The sequence below is a fragment of the Polyodon spathula genome, chromosome 5 (assembly GCF_017654505.1).
Source record: "Polyodon spathula isolate WHYD16114869_AA chromosome 5, ASM1765450v1, whole genome shotgun sequence".
Classification (NCBI taxonomy): Eukaryota; Metazoa; Chordata; class Actinopteri; order Acipenseriformes; family Polyodontidae; genus Polyodon; species Polyodon spathula.
Window position 1 is genome coordinate 4,292,546 of NC_054538.1, and position 23,193 is coordinate 4,315,738.

The window sequence follows — 23,193 nt, forward strand, 5'->3', positions numbered from 1 at the left end:
TGCAGTGGTTCACAGCTGTGTGAGCAGTGCTGTGTGAGCAGTGGTTCAGTGCTGTGTGAGCAGTGGTTCAGAGCTGTGTGAGCAGTGGTTCAGAGCTGTGCGAGCAGTGCTGTGTGAGCAGTGGTTCAGAGCTGTGCGAGCAGTGCTGTGTGAGCAGTGGTTCAGAGCTGTGTGAGCAGTGCTGTGTGAGCAGTGGGTCAGAGCTGTGTGAGCAGTAAGAGTCCTTGAAAATGGTTGTCTGTAGTACATGAATGCCAGGTTCACATGTTATTGCTGCTGTAAAAAGGATGAGTAGTTGCGGTTGAAGAACCGTTGGAACAAGCCACAAAACACAAGCCAGTCTTTCAATTAGATCTTTACAAGGATCAGGGGTTCACTTAACATTCTTCACAATCCAGTTCAGCAGGAAAATATATTATATATAATTATATATATATATATATATATATATATATATATATATAATATATATAATCAAAATAGGCGGAAATTGTGACGCAATACTAAGAATCACTGCGTTCTCCTTAGTGACATCCTAACTAACGAAAGCTTTAAATTTCCATTTTAATGATTATTAACCCATGACATGCTGGATTTGATGCTGTGTCAGGTTTAACTTGTGGAAACCATTTTTTAAAATTTTATATAATACTGAAGACGATAAAAAATACTTGTATTTTTGTTTTGTGTTGTTGTTTCCTGAATAAAACAAAACAAGCAAAACCAGCTGGAGAACTCTTGTTGTGGACTCAAATGAAAGAGTGCTAACATGGTTAAATGATTATCAGACATTCCTGTAACTGCACAGAACTACATTATTCAACATTATAACAAGGAGCTTCCAGTTTAGATGAATGTTAATCAGTCACTATCTCAGAAATTTAAGAATCAGATGTAACAGACCAGATGAAAAAGGTGTTTTTTTTTTTTTTTTTTTTTTTTTTTTTTAAATAATACTTTCCAATTAGATTGGGAGTTCAAAATACTGATTCTTAACCAGATCATCTCAGGTATCACTACAAGTATGACCGTTTCTTCGTTAACCACAAATTCTTTCCAAATTACAATACATTTGGGAGCACAAGCATATAATGAAGTTTACAAGGAAAACAAATCTATTTTGTTATAACAAGGGGGAGCAATCTTTATAAGTGCCAAATGAAGTGCATTCTTTCCCATTTTTGCAGGGCTTCACAACTCTAGATGAGAAAATACCCCATTCCCGAGAGCTGAATTTGCATGTTGAGTGCTCAGAGCATTTGATAATAAAAGTGCTAAGATTTCTAAAGGAGCTGATAAGACTTACAAAAGTCTAATAGTACAGAATAAGAGACTGCAGCGCAGCTTATAATATGTTTATACCAAAGCGCCAACTGTTTGCAATAACTGAAATAAAATGAACACTGAATAACGTTACACTGATGAGAAACATGGCCAAAAACTCACCCTCTCGCTTGTTTTTTAAATAGCATGTTATTTCTACTTTCAAATCTTTTACATGATCCGCCCTGCTCTCCTGGACATCACCCCTATATAATCGTCTGCTATGAATTCAAACAGAAATAACAGACCTCATTATTGTGTTACTCAGTGTTAGGTAATCAGTTCATATTCACCTTACATGACCTGTTTCCTGGTCTGTATTTCTCATTTCGACACTCAACTCGTGTAGGCCATTACAAGGCTGGCATCCTGAGTGTAGAAATACTAGGACATTTCTGAAGACAGGAAAGCAGAACTAAGAATTGACAGCACCTGTGTGCCCCTAGTACGGATACTTGACTCAAGCCTAGTGTGAATGAAACACCTTTTTCTGTCTACATGACCGAAGTCACCATGCTTAAATGGCACCCTATGGCAGTGCCACACATATATACATTAAACTTTGTGCCAAACAAGCGTTCTAATATTTTATAAATAAGTAGAAAAAAATTATATTGCTGATGTGTGGAAACCGAACTACTGTTTATTAAACCCATTTTTTCTCTTCATTTTAGCATTGTAAAAGGCAAAAAGAGGAATGTTTAAATTCAAAGTTCTGTAGCAAGACATGTGAAGGGTTCCAGTTGTAGAAATGCTATAAATGAGGGATGCAGAAGAGCTTCTTGCATATGAACATGAGCAGTCTAGCTGCTGTATGAAACTCTTGATCTGCCTCCAGAAACTGTAATTTATCTTATGAACAATATTGAACATTCAGAACAATTTCCTGAGTTTGCATCGGCGTGACATGGGCCACGGAGAGAAAGAAAGAGAGAGAGAGAGAGAGAGAGAGAGAGAGAGAGAGAGAGAGAGAGAGAGAGAGAGAGAGAGAGAGAGAGAGACAGAGACAGAGAGAGAGACAAAGAACTGCTGCCTTAGAGGTTTTTAAATCTGAGATGTTCTCTGCCCATCCCTGTTGTGAATACATTTCTATTATGTAAAAACAGTGTTGCCACTGCTGAGTTCCTTGTATGAACAAGGTGTAGCACCATAGTGAGGATTAAAGTCCCATTTTTATGCTGAGGAGAGAATACCTGGAGAACAGTATTGCTGCTGTTAAGACAACTGTAGTGTCAACCTTTTCTCTTAAAGAAAGTCCCAATGAACACTGGCAGAAGCTGACCGACAAAACTGGACTGACCTACCAGGCATGGGGGAGAACCCACGGTTATTCGCTACAGTCCTTCCGAGGCTGTTCATCAGTTGTACATTTATCAGTCATTTCCTGGCAGAAGTCCACAGTGACTGTCTGACTGCACTGTTCAAGGGAAGGCCCCCTTTCTAGGTAAGTACCTGTCTCGTGTTCACCGAGTGGGACTCCTCCTAAGCAGCTTTCTGATCCGTTGCCAGGCAACCACTGGGCCCCAAGCTGGGTGGGGCTTGGTTCTGTGCAGCACTGCGTGCTTTCCCCCGTGCACTGAGAATTCATGAAGATTTGTTCTGAGCCCAGTGAGGGGGTCTTGGAAGAAGATGGGTTGATGCTGGCAGTGGCGGTGGCGCCTGTTTGATCTGCTGCCCTGAGGACTGGGCAGTACCTCTGCAGGGACTGGATCTGCTCTGGGCTGAGCTGCACGTCCCGGCACACCTCCTGGGAAAGACATGAAAAGTTCTCCCACAGCTCTCCCATGCAGGCTTTCAGCTGGTTCCTCTCTGTCAGCAGCTTGTCTTTCTCACAGACCTGACAACACACAATAGGATTATTTAGAATATAAGAAGGTTTACACATGAGGCCATTCGGCCTATTTTGCTCGTTTGGTTGTTAGTAGCTTATTGATCCAAGAATCTCATCAAGCAGCTTCTTGAAAGATCCCATGGTGTCAGCTTCAACAACATTCCATTTTGATTTAGTTTAATGAGGTTCATACATACAGTCATACATACAGTTTATACAGGTTTATAACACTGATGAAGGCATGAGGCATAACCTTTTGTCTACTTGACTTACTGTAGTTTCCGAGTTTTAAACTGTGTATGGACAAAGGGATTTGTTAGGCTAAGCAGCTTTTAGAACCAGCGTGATTACATTTATAAAGACACTGATACAACACATTGTAATCATACTTAAACTGTGTTCCTGTACACGTTACAGAATGTCTTGGATAAATTAAATGCTTTGATTGGCTAAACAAAATCACAGGACCGTGCAGTAAGAATTGTCTCACTGCTCGACTAAGGGCTCATCACCTGTGAAGATGAAAGCATGTCTGTGGGTCATCAGCTACAGAAAAACAATAACTTGAGTATCGAAAAGCAAAAATCTCCTCCAAGGTGTGAGGTAAGACATATCTTCAGGTCTTACCACACATCCAATCATGCGCCACTGCTTACTTAAACACAGTAAACGGCAAATGGAATCTGTCAAATCATGGAAACAATATGCACCCACGTACAAACTGCACAGCAGCAGAAACTAGAATTCAAAGAGAACTGTGGGTGAGTAGGGAAGGTGGATTTTAATTATAGCTTGGTGTTCAACATAACACATAACATGAGGAGCTGCAGACCTAGATAAGGTACTCATCACTGGCTTTGGTGAGCAACAGAATTCACCTAAATCTATGTATGCCTTTGCAACAGTCAATCAGTGTTTGTTTGAAATGATTATGAAATACATTCGCTTGGAATACAATATGTTAATGCGTTATAGTCATTTTTAACCTAGTACTTGTATTGTGTTGTTAATATTTCAAGAGAACTCCCTTGAAGAGAAAGTCAGAAGCGTTTTTTTTTTCTTCTGCGCGCTGCTGGATCTAATTCATGACGTATGAAGATGTATTGTGTGTGATTAAGGCTATCCTCAGGAGAGTGTGCTAAAAAGGGACAAGCTTATAGAGCCAAATTCTGATTTGTTTTTAACATTACTTGTTAATGCAACTGCTGTTGCCAATCATATATGGGTATTATTTAACATCTATAGCTGGGAATAGGTCATAACTGCAACTGATCTGATTTCCCCTCCTAACTTCACCCTGTTCACTGCAGATTCTGTACTGGCTCAATGACAGCCCGTCTCTCCGATTCTCAAGGCACATGACCTGTTTGGTGTGCACATACCAATTTGTGGATCTCACATTCGAGATTCTGAATGCAGTCCAGTTTCCTTTTCCGGCAGCGCTGAGCCGCGATGCGGTTCTTACTCCTCCGTCGGATATCGTGAATGAACTCCAGTTGCTCCGAGGTTAGTTTGTGCATTTTTATCATCATTTGGAAGTCATTCCTTGGAAGTTCTGTGATTTGATCCACTGGGAAAGGAAGCTTGACCTGTAAGATATGAAACAGTCTGTTAAGATCCCAAATATACTTTTGTTTGCACTGTATTTAAAATTATGGTATACAAATGTAAGAGTGAACAAACTGACTGAAGCTTTGGCACAATAAACACTGTAGTAAACAGGGATGTCTGTGGCCTACTGCTGTTTAGGGTGAGCAAGTCTTGTTTAAAAAATGAAACAGGGTCACCACGGGTATCCAGAACTGATTGGATACTACTAATTACAAATAGTTCTGGAGAGATATGTGAACATTTCTCATTCCTTTAGTAATTTGTGCAGACTTGGATACAGAAGTACTGTCCCTGCTAATCAAGCGCCTACTATCAACAATGTATCAGAAACTGTGAGATGCTGTCTTTCCTATTGTGACTGAAACTTAGGCTGTTTAATGTATGTATTACGGAAGACATGTCAGGGATCTATTTTTATAACAAATTCACAGGCAAGAATGTGAGTACAGAATAACAAGTAAGTACCTGTATAATACTGCTTGCTGCCAGAAGATGGCACCATCATTGCATTACCAACATGTGAGAAGAGACTCGAAATTAAAATACTGCAGTGTACCTGAGAATGACCATAGTACTGTTTATTAAGCAATCGGGCTCTGGGCATATTACCTATCCATCAGTAGAATACAAGTCATCTTTTAACCATCTGCATTATTGCAGTTCAGGGAGGAGTAAAGTGATAGAGCAGCAACACCAGCAGATTGCATGCCTGCTTTAATTAAACCAGGAGAGTGTTATTTACCACCCTCTCAATACAACGTGTCACAGGATTACTAGAAGGCATGACTATACAAGTGATTTAGTATCAGCTGGCTCCCACATTTAGAAGACCTGAAGAAGCATTCTGCTGTCACTCGCTGAAGCACAGCCACTGACACTGCAGTCTGCAGTGATGCTGAGGCTAATTGCCTCGGTGAAATAGCAGAGCAAAGGAAAGGGTCTGCCAGCAAAGCGCTCAGCTTGGAGCAGAGGAACGATTCCCCACAGGTAGAGAATATTGACATGATCTGCTTTAATACTGACAACTACCATAAGGTACTGGTAAGATAAGTAAATACATGTTTACATTGTTCTGATGCATTTAAGGACAGTTATTGAAGAACAGGGTAATATCAATTTGATCAGTATCACTATAACATGTTTATTATTATTATTATTATTATTATTATTATTATTATTATTATTATTATTACTACTACTACTACTACTACTACTACTACTACTACTACTAATAATAATAATAATAATAATAAAATAATAATAATAAATAATATAATAATAATAATAATAATAATAATAATAATAATAATAATAATAATATTGTAGAATTGGACATTTTATTTGTTTCAGTTTTGTATTCTTGTTAATTACATCCCTGTAATATTGTAGTCTGCAACATCGGTGATGTACAGTAGTGAGACACAGTGATATAATGAAAGTATACAAAAACTAACTCAGCAATAAAATTATGATGACAAATTGTGCCTGAAATGCCAATCAATCATTCTGAAACTGGGTTCATTATGGCAAAAAGAAATGAAAAATAAAAAACTAACCAAATAAATAAATAAAAATACAGTGCCTAACAAGCAGCATGACGATGCTTATGACACATGAAAATAAAACCACATCATTATTTGTCTTGCTCTGCTATTCAAGCAGTGTCTGCAGCCACTTGAAAGATCTTCTGGTTTAATCATTAAGCAGGTCAGTGTGGCACTGCCCTATCATTAAATAATGGGATCGGGTTACTGGAGTGCACTGCACCCACTGTACCCCTCCTGTCATTCACCTGTGAAACTGTGGCTCCTGAGCAGCTTTGGAACGGAACACCAACCCCCCATCCACTGCAAAAATTTTCAAAAATCGAATTTGTTTTGACAAGTGTCAATTGTAAAGCAAAGCCTAGTCATATTTGTTGTTTTTCTGAATATAGTGAATGTGACAGATATACTACAACCATTTAAGAAGAACAGGGATATTTTTTTGGAATAAGTGATGAAATGAAATTAATGAAAGGAACTGCAGTACGCTGCAGCATGTTAAGAAATAAAGTAGGCAATTATACAGTATTTGTAACTAAAATACATACACCTACATTATTATTTGTTTTGTAAATACAGAGCTGTCAAGAGAGACTAAGAACCCACATCCCCAGTGAAAATAACCCTGCATGTAAATGCTCATGGTCAATGGGTTATGGAGACAGAATTCTGCACAGCGGATGACCTTTTGGATATTTCCTCTTAAGATAGTACAGTAAATCTGTAAAAGCAGCTTTTTAAATATATGAGGTGTGAAATGTAGTTACTGTATCAAACCACTAAAACAAAAATGACTGAAAGAGTGAATTGTTATAAAATGTGTCTTAAAAAAAGGGATAAATACAGACAATGAAAGCATCATGATCAATATTAAATTGTAACCAGTTAACAGTTATACAGATGACCCCAAGATTAGTGTATTTAAACTCTTCAGAACTCCTCTCTGGCACAAAGAGGGCCTCAGCTTACACTATCAGAGAATACACTGGGCTCGGCCAAAATAGATACATTCTGTGCATTCCAGCAGCATCACAGAAACGCAGATCCTAAAGGGCTTCCAGAGACAAAGATCTGAAACTCAATTTCATGCGGTTTTCAACTCTACCATACGTGTTCTGCTTATTAATACTGAGACCGCAATGCATCATACCGAGAATAGAAAACACTAGTTCTTGCGATGGAGCTGGCTTTCTGGACATCTCACTTCCTGTGCAAGTAACTGATTCATATATTTGTTAATATTCACTGTATTACTAAATATTACCTCCTAGCTGCCTGACACGCATGCTGTTGTTTCATTGAGAATTACTGAAAGGAAATACGCTACTGGCACTATACTGTACTTAATTTAGCAACAAATCAATGAACTTTAAAATACAAAAACTTTTAACGACAACACATTTTACTACTATTAGTCAAAATAAACAATGAAAAAGAACAGTGTAGCATGCTGGGGGGTTTGGAAGGTAATATTTTGTATTTAATTATAAAGGAGCTGGCTCACAAACTGGCACTGTAACCCGTGACCTTGTTACAATACAGCCAAGCAACCATTGGTACTGCCTTGAATGACTGTTGCCTTCTGATATTAGTCTGCAGTTGAACAGCTTCCTTCCTCTCCTGGATTCACTGTTAAGCCAGCGCTGTGAGGCAGGCTTGGTGTTCGCTCTGTCTGGGAGAGGCTGTCAACACCTGCACTCTTCTCAACAATGTTTCTGTTTAGAGCCGTTCAGAAAGGATGCAGTAGCAGGTTATTAATCAGAGCCCTTTACTATTAAAGCACAGTAATTATGCAAGCGTTCCTTTTCAAACGTAATTAAACAAACAAAGCACTCTGTATAGAGAGGGTGGAAGTGATTTGTACCAGCACAAACAGCATGGTTAGCAGAAAGGGTGAATGCTCTCAATTACTTTATGATATGTCCTTCCACTATGCAATCGTGCCTGATGTTGGTAACCTCTTAAATAGACTGGACATATTCAATAAACAATACAATGTATGTACTTCTGCAATTAAGATGGTTACAGCTGAAAAACAACTTTCCCATATCTCTATATTCCAGGTGAATTATTTTGTGCTTAATGCAACTCAATAAAGTTCCTATGATACCAAATGCTAGTCCCCCACCCCACTCCTCATAAGCCTTCAACGCATCTTTACTACTGTGCTTGAAATTGTTTCATTGTATGTTTTTCTAAATTCTATCGATTTTTGCTGGGTTTTGTTGTTTTTTTTCTTCACTTACCTCTTGCCCTCTTTCTTGAGCAGGGCACGACTCGCTGTCTCCTTCTGAGAATGAGCCAGACTCGTCACTGGAATTGGTGCCATATGACTGCTCACATTTAATCTTGGGCCTGACCTGGTTATACATGGCCTCGCCCGCTATACCTTGTTCCTGTTGATCGGTAGCGAGACACCGGGGAGAGGTGGAAAATTCAAACTGTGGTAAACTACAAGGAGAACCTCCACTTCCGTCTTCTGCATAGGAGTAGGAAGAGCAGGAACTAGAAGTCCTGGTCCTCGTTTCCGAGGGAGGGGAACGGGGACACACCTTGATTGGCACTGGGCAGCTGGTGTTGGGCCGAGGCCTGCATTGCACCATGGGCTCGGAAGGAAGTCCGCTGGGGGAGTAGGTCTGTGAGCACGGAAGGGAGCTAGCACCGGGCCACAGACCCTTTGGCATGTGTTCTGATAGTTCTGTATCCAAGGAGTTCCCTCCAGGGTACAAATGCGCCGGAGCTTCCTGTAGGTCGTCTGTAACTGAGGAAAAAATGACGCTCCTGCGGTCCAGCTCCGATTCCTGCTTGCATACTCCGTCACACGAGAGAGTCCTTAACGGTAATCCCACTTGGAAACCGGCAAACTCTTTCTGGGACACCACGGACAGCCCCATGCCCCCAGAGTACGTCTCATAGTCAGTTTTGTGGTCACCCTGAGTTTCTACTTTTTCCTGGGGACAGGCTGGTCTGTTGGTAAAAAGCTGCTGTGCTGTGCTGGGCAAACCTAACAGATCGGTCCCTTTTTTTAAAAAAGACCTCAGAAATGCTGGGGACTTGCTTTTAGGCCTGTCCATGTACAGGGGGCTGCGCTGCTTGCAGTCCAGTTCCATATCTGCCACGCCGTCGTTCTCTTTCTCATGCTCATCCCCTGACAGACACAGTGAGATGCTCTCCTCCTCGGCGCGAGGTTCGTTTTTGATCTGTCCCAAAGACAGTCCCTGGCTGTGGGGGGCACTGCTGCTGCCGGAGCTCGTTTCCTTGAATGTGCTTGGAAAACCTGAGGTACTGGTGTGTGATACATCGTTACTGTGCTTGGTGCAAGCCAGCTGATACTTCCTGTACTTGGGGCAGCGCGGGAGGTCCGATGCCCTGTGTTTCTCAAAGTCTGCCCTGCCGTCCTGGAACACATCGGGAATCGGCACAGCAATGGCTTCCTGTTCCAGCAGCCTACTGGTCTTGGTGGTCTCAGACTGCATGCTCTCATCCTGCTCCTCCTCCTCCTCCTCCTCCTCCTCCTCCTCCTCCGAGTTCTCATCTTGGGATCGGGGGTAAGATGCCACCTTGCGGCAAAGGAGCACACCATCTTCCTTGCTTAGGAGCTGGGCTTCCAGGAAGCGAAAGCAGGAGTCCTCCAGGTTGTGCATGCGCAGGAATTCTGCACAGTGGATGACCTCTTGGATGTTTTCTCTGCTGAGTAGCAGCTTAGCAGTGTAGGCAAACTGCAACAATGGGCCGAATCCCCTGGCAGTGACCTGCAAAAAAAAAAAAAAAAAAAAAAAATAGAGAAATTGCCAGCATTACCATCAGCAGTGCTATTGTTTGAAACATTGAGTGTGGTGAGATAACCTGACAATTCTAATGTCCAAAAACAAACACTGTAAAGTACCAGTTAATCTTTTCAGGTCAGCACTGATCATTATATACACAGGTAAATAAAAGCTAGCACAGCACTGGGCTGCCAGGCTGGGTGCAATCTATTCACACTGTAAGCTTTGTGTTTTTAATTTTATTTGAAATTATTAACAGTTTATCACATTCATTTAGAAAATGTACAATTACCTTCTGCACTGAGCAATACTGAACCCCATGCAATTTGAATTTGTGTGAGGTAGAAGCGTGTCACAAAGTGCTATATACTATAAAAGCACATTTCATGTAAAATGAACAAAGCTTCCAAGTGTTTAATATCTAGTTTAATTCTGACCAAACCTGCTGACCCAGCACTATCATCACCATCATCTTCAAACATGGTATTGTACTAACATATGAACAGCCTATCTGTGGAGAACAGAAGGGTAAAGCATACAGTAGTTCAAGTTTAAAACATGATCTATTTAATTGACTGGTGCAGAACTTCTATTTTTCCATGAAATGTGTGTGAAGAATGGAATGTTGGTATTTAATGCAGAGACTGCTGGATTATTGTGCTGGGTGCTCTTCAATTCCAGTGATACAATGCAATGGCTTCTGAATACAGTGGCACTAGCTGGTGAAGTCACAGGGGGGGGGATGGCTTGCTAGTCAAACTGAGAAGACAATGCCATGCGTTTGTTTGCTGTCTCCTTAAGACAAATACCAACTGATTACCCAGCTACAGCAGCTACTGCATACACTACTCCTTTCCCTTTAAGCTGTGCTTGTTATACATGTGAAATGTATGTGCAGGAAGGCTACTTGGCTTTTGTGGATTATTACCTGTGAAAGTATGCCTGGCAGTGATGGTATTTAGATCCACTATTATTATGTATATACTGTAAAACCATCAGATAAAAGAGAAGAAATGTGGGTTGCCAATATCCTAGAAACAACTAGGAGGAGGAATGCCCTGTTCTAGAACAGCAGTGACAGACTGGATAAACAGGGAGCGCTACTGTACGGGAATGTAATCAAGGGGACCTGGCCAAGTCTACTGTATCTGTTAAACGGATCTGTGTCTGATCTTTATCCAGCAAAAGAGGGAAGAAAAAAAACAGATGTTCATCTTACAAGCTGCATTCATAAAACCCCTCTTAGGCAACGTAGCTTGAAAATACACTGTTTGAATTTCAATAGTGCTATATACGTATATACTGCAGATGTATTGAATAGCTTTTTTTTTTTTTATTTCTTCGAGAGGAACCCCTGCCGTTAAGTGTTACACAGAACACTGCTATCCTTGCTAGCCCTCTCAACATTAGTATCAGGTGTCCCGTGTTCAGTTCCATTGTGGGTTCAAGAGTGGATTTATTATATCCAGCAACTGGAAGAGGCAATTACTCCCTATACTGGCAAAAAAATTAATCTGAACATAAAACAATGAAACACTTCTTTCTAATGCAATAAAACGAAACACACATATACATGCATAGCTACTGGATCAGCAACCAAATGCAACATCACAAAAAACAGTCCATTGTCATTGAAGGTGAAAGTCATCTTGTTTAAAAAAGGAACTGAGTCCTGCTCTGTTGAGAATGCTACTAATAAATAGAAGAGCACTGGGAAAAGTGCTGAGCGCACGCTGGATCTATTTTCAGCTTACATCAGCAGCTGCTGCCCCCGGATCACATCTTCATGTGCACCAGGCACCGTATGTGATCACTCTGGTGTTATGACCAGCAAACTAATGAAGGAGCGAAGCGGGGAGAGAGGAAAAGAAATCTATACTGGAGAGGAATGCTAAACGTGAGAAATAATACTGAAAAGGAGAGAATAAAGCACAATTCCAAGTCATTAGAGGAGCGACATTGACACATGAAGCGTTTCAGCCGTTAATAGCACTTATTGTATAGAGTGCAGACAAAGAGACAAATTAATCAAACTGACAGATCTGGGGCATTTTATGCTAATGTAAGCTCCTGGGCTTTTAGATTGCACTGCTCTGCGTCTGGCAAACTGATACCATACCATTACAGGGCAGGAAACTGTATGAATAACACATCACACATCATAAAAATTCAAACATCGTGTTTAGGAGCGCAGCCAAATGCGCAATCAATAGGCATAGAACCTTCTCCCGAGACCTTACATCAGCCTCAGTAACTGCTAGTCTATGTAAATGGGCTCAAGCATATTCCTCCATGTCATGCATACTAATAAGGCGGGAGGCAGTGACTGTCAGCCAACTTCCTGTAAAACAACGACCCCCACATGAGGCGAAACAGGCGAAGCAAGCTTCACTTTGCTGACTAACAATGGGCTCTGAATTGGATGCACACTGTGAAGACACATCCCGCTTTACAGGAACACACAACATTCCTGGATCCTTAGTGGAATGTTTTAAAAAGTTAATGAAACCCTTTCTTTACTATTTGAGAGCTGACTGAAGTTTGAAGGGGAGAAGAGAACCTGTGAACCTCTAATATGTTAATGAGTAGGGGTCTAAATTGTTAAATTGTGATAAAAACAGTTTGTGTTACAAGAAAAAAATACTTGAACATACTGTAGCCATGGTAACTGATATCAATTCATTTCATGAGAACACATATTTTCTGCCAGGTGTACCAGTATAAAATAGTATTGCTGCCACACAAAATACAGACAGGATTCAAAATGTCCTATTTAGTTTCACGTTAGGACCGCAGGTTTTAAACTTTCAGAAGTGTCATGTGTAAAGGTATCAGACCCCTCCAGACAGTACTGTTAAGTCTATCACAATCACAGCCTGTAAAAAACATGCTTTTCTAAGCTTTTCTACAGTATTTGATGATTTTAACCAATGGCCAGTGCTGTTGCCTTATTGCTGTGCTGTGCTTAGTAAACGGCCCGCGCTCGTCCCAGCATGCTAACTTGTGTCTTCAACTACAGCATGCAATGTCCTGTCCAGTTGGTTCCTGTTACAACCACTAGTGCAGTCATACTGAATCAGGAACAGTGTATATCCACACTACATGGTATTTGGACTGAGGAAGAAGGTTAATTAAAAGCAAAGGAAACATATGAGAATTCTATCTGCTAGACTGGGCGTAGCTATAACCTGCGCAAATTCCCCCAGGCACAGGCATAACAAGTCAAAAACAGAACAGTATGTGGCTGAAGCAGCTCTTTGAAAGACTTTGAAAAGCAAACTTTTGTATATGTTCACAAACCAAAACCATCCCTCTCTTGTCATTTCTTCCCCCCGAAACATGATTTGTTTTTAACAGTAAAGCATATCAAGACATTTTTACTTCTGTTTAAAAAGCAATTGTATTGCACATAGCATTTTTATAAATGGGATTGCTTGATTTTCACTATTTGCTAGAAACCTGTGACAAGGCATGCACTGAGATGAGATCCTACAGTTACTGTATAGGCACGCAAAGCTTGCCGGATAGCGCCAAGGCCTAACATTACTACTACTAAAGCACCACTATAAAACCCTAACCTACAGCTCTTCCCATTTAAAGCAAATGTTGTTCATATAATTGCGAAAAGGGCAGACCTACATAGTCACCTGATAGCAGGTCACAATAGTAACACGCTAAGTAGAGGGTGTTCTTTCGAGATAAGATTTCTGACCTCATCAACAGTTCCAGAGCGCACATATGAAGGTGTTATTTGGTCTAAGAACACCTTTACAAAGGTTTATAATTCGCTACCTCTTGGTTAGAATGCCACACTTGAGACTCCTGCTGGAGGACTACCAGGACATGCATGTTTATGTTAGGAGGCTGTGTGGCTGGGAGATACCACCTGCCAGTTACAGCTTGTTCAGTATCATTTAAACCAAGAGATGAACAGAACTTTGGGTCAGTCCATTTATACTAACAATAGGCAGGGCTTCTAGCCTTCCTGTAAAAATGAAAAAGCCACATCATCTACATATAGAATATTGTACAGATGAAATTCACTCAACGAGTGGTCAGAGTGGCTGTCCATGAAGAGTACCCAAAAGTACTATGGAGGATTGATACCAACTATCCTTTAGTTGTACATTTTAATAAAAAACAACATTCCATATCTGTTCTGGTATATTGGGCTTTGGAAACAGTGAAACGGCTTTAGAGGTGGCTCAGTTGACAAACGACTCTTGAGAAGGGAAACTTTTTGGATATGTTTTTTGAATTCTGTTGCACCACATGGCCTCAATGAAGACTTTAACTATGGATCTTTTTTGTAGCATGTATGTATATATATCTCTGTTCATTATTCAAGTTGCAGAGTAAAAAGTAAAAAAGTAACTTAGCATAAATATCTAGTGTTATAAAAAGTTTTGAGTGTTTAAAATAATATAAAAAAGTCTGCTCTTTTGCCTTTTGTTTCTGTACATAATTACTTCTTATTATTTTCAGTTGTTTTTGATTGTTCTAATTGTCAATAGGTTTGTGACACAAAGGTGATTAATCACCTGTGGAACACTGAGTGTAAAAGAAAGGGTGTTCCTCTGTATCAAATTGCATCTACTCATGAGTAAGACTGTCCAAACGTGTTGAGATTTTCTTATACCCATGAAGAGTGAAATCAGCTGGTATCTAAAACAGCACCCCCTTATAGCAGAACACAGTGTAATAAAGCATAGTGAACAGATGGTAAAGCATGCTGTAGGAATGCATGGCAAAGCCCCGAGAGTTACAGTATGGTAAAGCATATTCAGAAACATGGCAATCCATGGTAAGCTGTGCTAAATGCTTAGTATAATTCTGTGAAAAGCATGGGGGAAAACTGCAACTCTGCAACTCGCATGAACTTCCAAAAGAAAGGATTTAATCTGCATTCTTGGACAATTGATAATTTTGGGTCTTACTGACAGGAGATTATGTATTCAGGGTTAACAAGATATAGAGTAAGCAAGGGGTCTCAGGGTTAGGGCAGAGCCGTACATAGATATAGTTAGGGTAAACTGGGCAACACATTCCACACCATCAGCTGTTCTGCATTTATTCAATAGTGGTTAAATATAGCAAGCAAGCACTTCTGATCACTATATTTTAGAAAAAAAAAAAAAAGAAAGAAAAAAACAGAGAAAAATGCTATTTAACTGAAATGCATCAGAGCCAATAATCGCTGCACTTAATGGTGAGTTGCACCTATCACAGGTTCCTCTGTGCTATGACGCTCTTATTACAAATGAAACGCTAAATTAAATCCTCCTTTTTGAGATGCTGTCTAATGACACACCACCGGCTCATTGTAAATGGAGAACAGCGCTGGTTCATAAGAACATAAGAAAGTTTACAAACGAGAGGAGGCCATTCGGCCCATCTTGCTCGTTTGGTTGTTAGTAGCTTATTGATCCCAAAATCTCATCAAGCAGCTTCTTGAAGGATCCCAGGGTGTCAGCTTCAACAACATTACTGGGGAGTTGATTCCAGACCCTCACAATTCTCTGTGTAAAAAAGTGTCTCCTATTTTCTGTTCTGAATGCCCCTTTTTCTAAACTCCATTTGTGACCCCTGGTCCTTGTTTCTTTTTTCAGGCTGAAAAAGTCCCTTGGGTCGACACTGTCAATACCTTTTAGAATTTTGAATGCTTGAATTAGGTCGCCACGTAGTCTTCTTTGTTCAAGACTGAACAGATTCAATTCTTTTAGCCTGTCTGCATATGACATGCCTTTTAAGCCTGGAATAATTCTGGTCGCTCTTCTTTGCACTCTTTCTAGAGCAGCAATATCTTTTTTATAGCGAGGTGACCAGAACTGCACACAATATTCAAGATGAGGTCTTACAAGTGCATTGTACAGTTTTAACATTACTTCCCTTGATTTAAATTCAACACTTTTCACAATGTATCCAAGCATCTTGTTAGCCTTTTTTTATAGCTTCCCCACATTGCCTAGATGAAGACATTTCTGAGTCAACAAAAACTCCTAGGTCTTTTTCATAGATTCCTTCTCCAATTTCAATATCTCCCATATGATATTTATAATGTACATTTTTATTTCCTGCGTGCAGTACCTTACACTTTTCTCTATTAAATGTCATTTGCCATGTGTCTGCCCAGTTCTGAATCTTGTCTAGATCATTTTGAATGACCTTTGCTGCTGCAACAGTGTTTGCCACTCCTCCTACTTTTGTGTCGTCTGCAAATTTAACAAGTTTGCTTACTATACCAGAATCTAAATCATTAATGTAGATTAGGAATAGCAGAGGACCTAATACTGATCCCTGTGGTACACCGCTGGTTACCACACTCCATTCTGAGGTTTTTCCTCTAATCAGTACTTTCTGTTTTCTACATGTTAACCACTCCCTAATCCATGTACATGCGTTTCCTTGAATCCCAACTGCGTTCAGTTTGAGAATTAATCTTTTGTGCGGGACTTTGTCAAAAGCTTTCTGGAAATCTAAATAAACCATGTCATATGCTTTGCAATTATCCATTATCGATGTTGCATCCTCAAAAAAATCAAGCAAGTTAGTTAGGCACGATCTCCCTTTCCTAAAACCATGTTGACTGTCTCCCAGTACCCTGTTACCATATAGGTAATTTTCCATTTTGGATCTTATTATAGTTTCCATAAGTTTGCATATAATAGAAGTCAGGCTTACTGGTCTGTAGTTACCTGGTTCAGTTTTGTTTCCCTTTTTGTGGATCGGTATTACGTTTGCAATTTTCCAGTCTGTCGGTACCACCCCTGTGTCAAGAGACTGCTGCATGATCTTGGTTAGCGGTTTGTAAATTACTTCTTTCATTTCTTTGAGTACTACTGGGAGGATCTCATCCGGCCCAGGGGATTTGTTTATTTTAAGAGCTCCTAGTCCCTTTAACACTTCTGCCTCAGTTATGCTAAAGTTATTTAAAACTGGATAGGAACTGGATGACATGTGGGGCATGTTGTCAGTATCTTCCTTTGTAAAAACTTGTGAAAAGTAATCATTTAACATATTTGCTATTTTTTTTTCTTCCTCTACGATTTTGCCATTTGTATCTCTTAAACATTTAATCTCCTCTTTGAATGTTCTCTTGCTGTTGTAATATTGGAAAAACATTTTGGAATTGGTTTTAGCTCCCTTAGCAATGTTCATTTCTATTTCTCTCTTGGCCTTTCTAACTTCCTTTTTGACTTGCGTTTGCAGTTCTGTGTACTCTTTCTGCGTACTTTCTTTTTGGTCCTTTTTTAATGCTCTGTAAAGTGCCTTTTTTCGCTGAATATTTTTTTTAATTGATCTATTAAACCATTTTGGCAATTTAGTTTTACATTTAGATTTGTCTACTTTAGGGATATAATTGTTTTGCGCCTCTAGTACTACATTTTTGAAGAACAACCATCCTTCTTCTGTGGGTGTTTTCTCTATTTTACTCCAATCTACTTCTGTTAGTCTCTGTTTCATGCCTTCATAGTTTGCTTTTCTAAAATTGTAAACCTTAACTTTAGTCTTTACTTTTGGGGATTTAAAAAACACTTCAAATGAGACCATGTTGTGGTCTGAGTTTGCCAGTGGTTCTCTGACCTCTGTTTTAGTTATTCTATCTTCGTTATTTGAAAAGACTAAATCAAGGCATGCCTCCCCTCTAGTGGGTGCCTTCACAAATTGTGTTAGGAAGCAGTCATTTGTCATTTCCACCATTTCTATTTCATCCTTCGCGCTATCCACCGGGTTTTCCCATTTTATTTGGGGGAAGTTGAAATCCCCCATTAGTATGGCTTCTCCTTTGCTACACGCATTTCTAATGTCATTGTGTAACAGATTATTGTGCTCACCGTCTGAATCTGGCGGTCTATAGCATGCTCCTATTATTATGCCTTTTGAATTTTTGTCTGTTATTCTGACCCATATTGATTCGGTTTTATTTTCTTTGTCCAGGTTTAACACCTGGGCTTCAAGACTGTTTCTTATGTATAGCGCTACCCCTCCTCCTCTTCTGTCCTGCCTGTCTTTCCTATACAGTGTATACCCACAAATATTATATTCGTCCCCATCACTCTCAGATAACCACGTTTCTGTTCATTTAAGTCCAGGATAGGAAAATAAAAACAAGACATTTCCTGTCTTTGTGAACAAAATGTGGCACCCCTGAGGGTACAGTTTAAAGCTGGGGGGGGCACCTGAGATAGAAGTAAATCATAGCGGTGTAGTACAGGATAAATACTGCCATAAAACAGGCTCTTTTTATTGCTCGCACTCATGGCCAGTATCAAAAGTTGGGCTTGGCTGTAAATAAAACATCTGTGTTAAGATGCAAATTTTGTTTTGATCTGAATATGCTTTTACTGAATTTTTCTTTCCGGGATGCATGGCATGGTTTTATTTAAAAAGAATGCTTGAGTGCTAACCACCCATTCATTTAGGGCCTCATTTACAAAAGGGCAATAAAACATTATGGTGCACCATAATTGACATTAGTGTGCAGCGCCTCCAGGATTTCTGTATTTACTTTTGCAAATGTATTCGTTATCGCGTGCGATACTTGGCATATTATGGCGCGCACTACATTTAGTGCTTCACACTATGGTAATCAGAATGAATATGTGATTTTTATAGTAATGCCTGCTGATGTATTTAAAGGAGCATCCAGCTCAGAATAATGAGATGAGCTGTATTCACATGGTATTTACTAAAGGACGTTCACTTTAGCATTAAAGTGATCATCATTAGTGTGTATGGAGGTACAAGGTAAAATAAATAGTTTAAACAAACCTTTGTTCCACTATCCTAATCAAAATGAGGAATGTGTGTGAGAAAATGGATCCTGTGTGCTACCTGATTGTCTAGTTTACTACCTCTGTCAGCTGTGGGCCGTATTTGTCACCCCTGCTCTAGAGTAGTAACTATTTATTTTAAACTATGTCATTCAGCTTTAACTGAAAACTATTTAATAAACTGCAACTTACACAAAAAAAGCCTTGCTAAAGCTCACAGGGAATTACATTAAATTTCCCACAGAGGACAGGTTTACAGGACGTGTGCTATTAATTGTACTCAGATAGCACTGGCACCCTGATCCATGCAGCCTGCTCTGAAGGGTGGCAATGCCGACAAGGAAGAGAATTGAGGCTACGTCTCATCAATCAATATTTCTCAAGTAAGCAGAACAAAAAGTAAAATATGCCATTGCACAACATGACTTTTACTGTATACTCATTAAAGGAGAGAGGAAATAGTTTTTCTTGTTTTCTATTTTTTTACATCAGACATGGGAGTACATGTTAAAATTAAAAGGTTAGCAGTGCAGTTTCACTTTACGTTGCCTCTGCCTGTCCCTGCTGAGCGCTGTGTCTGTTGATCACTCATTTTCAGTCAATGTAAGCCACCCCCACCTTCACAATCAACTACTGACCAAAAGATACGCCTGGACTGCTGGGACTTTTTACATGAAGGTGGTCACGTGTAGTCTCGGATATTATTGTGTGCATTAAAGTATCACTCGCACTAAATGTAGTGCGCACCACGGCATGTAAATAAGCCAAATAGAGTGCACATAAATGAATGCGTTCTCTGTTAGTAAAGGGTGCAGTAAATTAAAATTTATCGCGGATGTTAGGCTCACTACTTTATGTGCGCGGTAACTCTACATTTAGTTCCCTTTAGTAAATGAGGCCTTTTCAGTGCATCTGTCTAACCATGCTTTTAGCCTGGAACAGCACAAGTCCCATTTGTATTAACATGCATGACATTGTATTAAGGATTTACACTGAGAAACACTAGCTGATCTGTGCCTTTGGCAAACCAAGGGCCTGGTTCAATTAACTTTAAAGCACTTTGGGAAGATATGCAGTCATACTATAAATTGAGCGAATGTGGAGCAATGTTTATATTGTATGTGATTAATAAATAATCAATGATATGTTAATTCAGTCCAAATAAATAATGCTACACATTACTTGATTTCATGAAAAAATGGCTTTTCTCAGCAAAAAAAAAAATCAACTGGAACACCGGTTCCCTTTGAACTGCAAATGTATTCACAGATTTGTATTACATTTGGCAAAACAAACTGCATTTTCTGACAAATTAAAAATATTTTCTGAAGTACTTTTCCACTGGGCTTAAATAAGATTTTACAGTTTGCTGGACTATCACCCTGAATGGAAACTTCTTGTATGAGATTACGTGGTCTGATGCATTTAAGTTGCAAATCAAATGGACACAGACACAGAGAAAAGAGAGAAGACTTTATTGTAACAGAGCCTTCTAATATTATCATCTAGGCTCTCCAGTAACCAGACCCAGCTTGATCCGCCACAACCCAAACAAATATCTTAAAACCTGTCTCAGAACTCTGACAGCACAGGAAGCAGCATCAGCCAGGGGACGCTGTTGTCAGAAGAGGCTGTGACCTAGCCAAAAGGCTACAAACCTCCAGTATCTGTGCAGTACAGTTTAATGTGACTTGACATACCTCCTCCGGCAAACTGACGGACTCATACTTGGCTTGTCCTGCCAGAACCTGTAAGAAGTACTCGCTGCAGGCAGCCAGGACAGCTCGGTGAGCTCGGAACTCCTTCCCCTCCACTGTCACTGTGACATCACAGAGGATATCCTGCTTCCGCTGGTCATTGAGGCACAGGAGGATGTTGGTACAGTGCACTGTTGACTCATACACATACATGGGGGCTTCAGTCTGCTCATCCACGGACATTTCGCTCACACCCTGGAACAGAAATAAGACAGCAGGGATCGGGTTACAGGGATCGCATTCCGCAGGGCTGACATCACCTCCGTGTCTCACTCTCACAACTGCTGCACTTCCAGCAAGCAGAACAGACTTTCATTTTACAACTGAACCATGATTCCCCACACCCTCAGGGGATTTCATGCAAAAACACTGGAGTTGTAAAAGGGGCGTCCCTTTACATAAATAACAAGAAAGGGACCAGCGGCTGCCAGTTTATAACAAGCATGTGCACTGAAAGGGTCAGGGTGACCCACACACATGCAATAAGATCGCTCGGAAAAGAACATTCTGTTTCTTTTTTCTTTTGGTAGCAGTTGTTAATTATACACTTTAGTTTTGTGTTATATTTAATTGCTTATATAATACAGTATATACTTCCCTTTTCCTTTTTAGAGGACTCTCTTTTTTTGCTGTGTATAATTACATTCCTGTTCAGAAATGTGGGTTGTATTTAAATGACCGATATGCAGATGTTTACTGGTTCGCTACTGGTAAAGCTGACTTTAACAGGATTTTACATCTTGTCACATCGATCATGTAACAGTGTGCTCTTTCACAGCAGGAGGAAACTTATTGTAATTTTATAATATTTCAGTATTAAAAACAGCCATAATACGTTATTACCCAAGTGTCAAAATGAAAAGGTTTTGAAGTGTAATTTGAAAACAATTCCACTTGATTGTCCTTGTTCCCACTTCACCTGCCTGCCTGCCTGCCTCACTGCTGGCCCCAGACATTCACTTGCAGTATCCCACTGGTAAAGTAAGATTTGTAGCTGTCAGCAAAAAAAAAAAAAAGCAAACCACTGTAATAGCCTCAACAAAAGAGGCGGCTGCACACTGCTTGTCAAAATGATCAGAGCTGTGACTTGTGCAGAATGTAATTATGTGCATGCCTTTTAGCTGAATAGTGAAGTTCTACTGGGGGACTGTCACAGAGACGGCCGAAGTGGGCGGCGTCAGAACCAGGAAAAGGAATGAAATACACAAAACACAGGACGGATGAAATGAAATGATGATGACGCTGGCTGGCGCCAGTTTATTGTAAAATAAAAGGGTTTAACAAACAAAAGACAGGACACGGCACTTCGCGCCAAAATAAACAGACAAACAAAACGAATAGACACGGACAAAACACAGAGTGGTCGAACGCTACACAAACAATTGAAATCTATATTTACACTTCTCTATCTCTATCTCTATCTCTATCTCCCGTTCTCCACTCCCGAACACCCAACCGCGAGTAAGTGACAACGTGCATCTATATATACTGTTGTGCTGGGATTCAATTACCAATTAATTATTCACTTGAATCCCAGCACGTGAATTAAAAAGTGCAATTCCCCGTGCTCACATATTACTACATTTTACTTGCACGTGAAGTGCTGTGCAATCCTCATGCCTAAATACACATATACATTTTTAAACATTCGTGTTACACAGACCCGTTTATATCCCGTGTACCAATGTCTATACACCAACATTTAAACACACCACACGCAACACATAACAGATAATATACACAGGGGCGGGCACTTTGTCACAGGGACCTATTACCGTGTCAAAGGTTTCTTTTGATGAAAAAGTGTGGCACAGAAAAAATAAACTAAAAACTATGATATTATATTTAATTCTTCTCCTGTCCCTGGTCTCTATGATAACCCAACATAAAACAGGAATTTAAAAGCTATATATTAAAATGTCCATTATCTGAAATGTGTTATTGCAGAGCCCCTGCATGATTTAGCAGTATAAAATTCAAAGGGTTCTATGTTTTCTAAGGGGCTGTCTAGAACGCAATTCCATTACAGTAAGACAGACCTTTTTTTTTTTTTTGTTTACTACCCAAATGATCAGCTGCACCAAACTATAAATTCCCTTTCTGTGCAGCAGGTAATTAGGAACCGGCAGATAGAGCTCAGGTGGGCTACTAATAACTACAGCACAGGAAGTGAGTTTACAGTACGGTGGCTGGACACATTGAACATTGGCTTCACAAGTCAAACTGAGTTAAAGTCTAAAACATATTTTAAACATATGCCGAATAATTACTTTTCCCTCTTGTACACCCCAACTGTTCTTAAGCAATCAAGCAGTACATGTACCACTTTTAACACAGCATCTTTAGTAAGACCTGGGATTTATTTCTGAGAGGGAGACATGATATTCTGATATATCTAAAGATATATCTTTAACCTTTTATTTTTGCGATTTGTGTTTGGGTATATTTCAATGTAATTTAATCTATTCATCAAACTGTATCTATAAACTAAACCACTTCAAAAGACCTTGTGTGAAATCTCAAAATGATAAACTTACCAGACAAAGCAACTGGAAACTTGACCTAAAGCATTTCATACAGTTAATA

At 39.8% G+C, this 23,193-nt stretch overlaps 1 protein-coding gene across 6 annotated transcripts in view; it reads right to left on the reverse strand.

Annotated features, from left to right (window-relative positions):
- Positions 1-551: 551 nt before the first annotated feature.
- LOC121315454 (transcription regulator protein BACH2-like) overlaps positions 552-23,193 on the reverse strand; it is a 74,413-nt gene continuing 51,771 nt past the window's right edge. For all 6 annotated transcript variants that reach the window (XM_041249562.1, XM_041249559.1, XM_041249558.1 and 3 more), the window contains 4 exons: positions 20,551-20,802; positions 8,556-10,061; positions 4,537-4,743; positions 552-3,160 (listed from right to left, as the gene is read on the reverse strand). In XM_041249562.1, the coding sequence (XP_041105496.1) occupies positions 2,651-3,160; positions 4,537-4,743; positions 8,556-10,061; positions 20,551-20,790 (2,463 nt within the window). In that variant the 5' untranslated portion in view covers positions 20,791-20,802 and the 3' untranslated portion in view covers positions 552-2,650. The remainder of the gene's footprint in view (positions 3,161-4,536; positions 4,744-8,555; positions 10,062-20,550; positions 20,803-23,193) is intronic.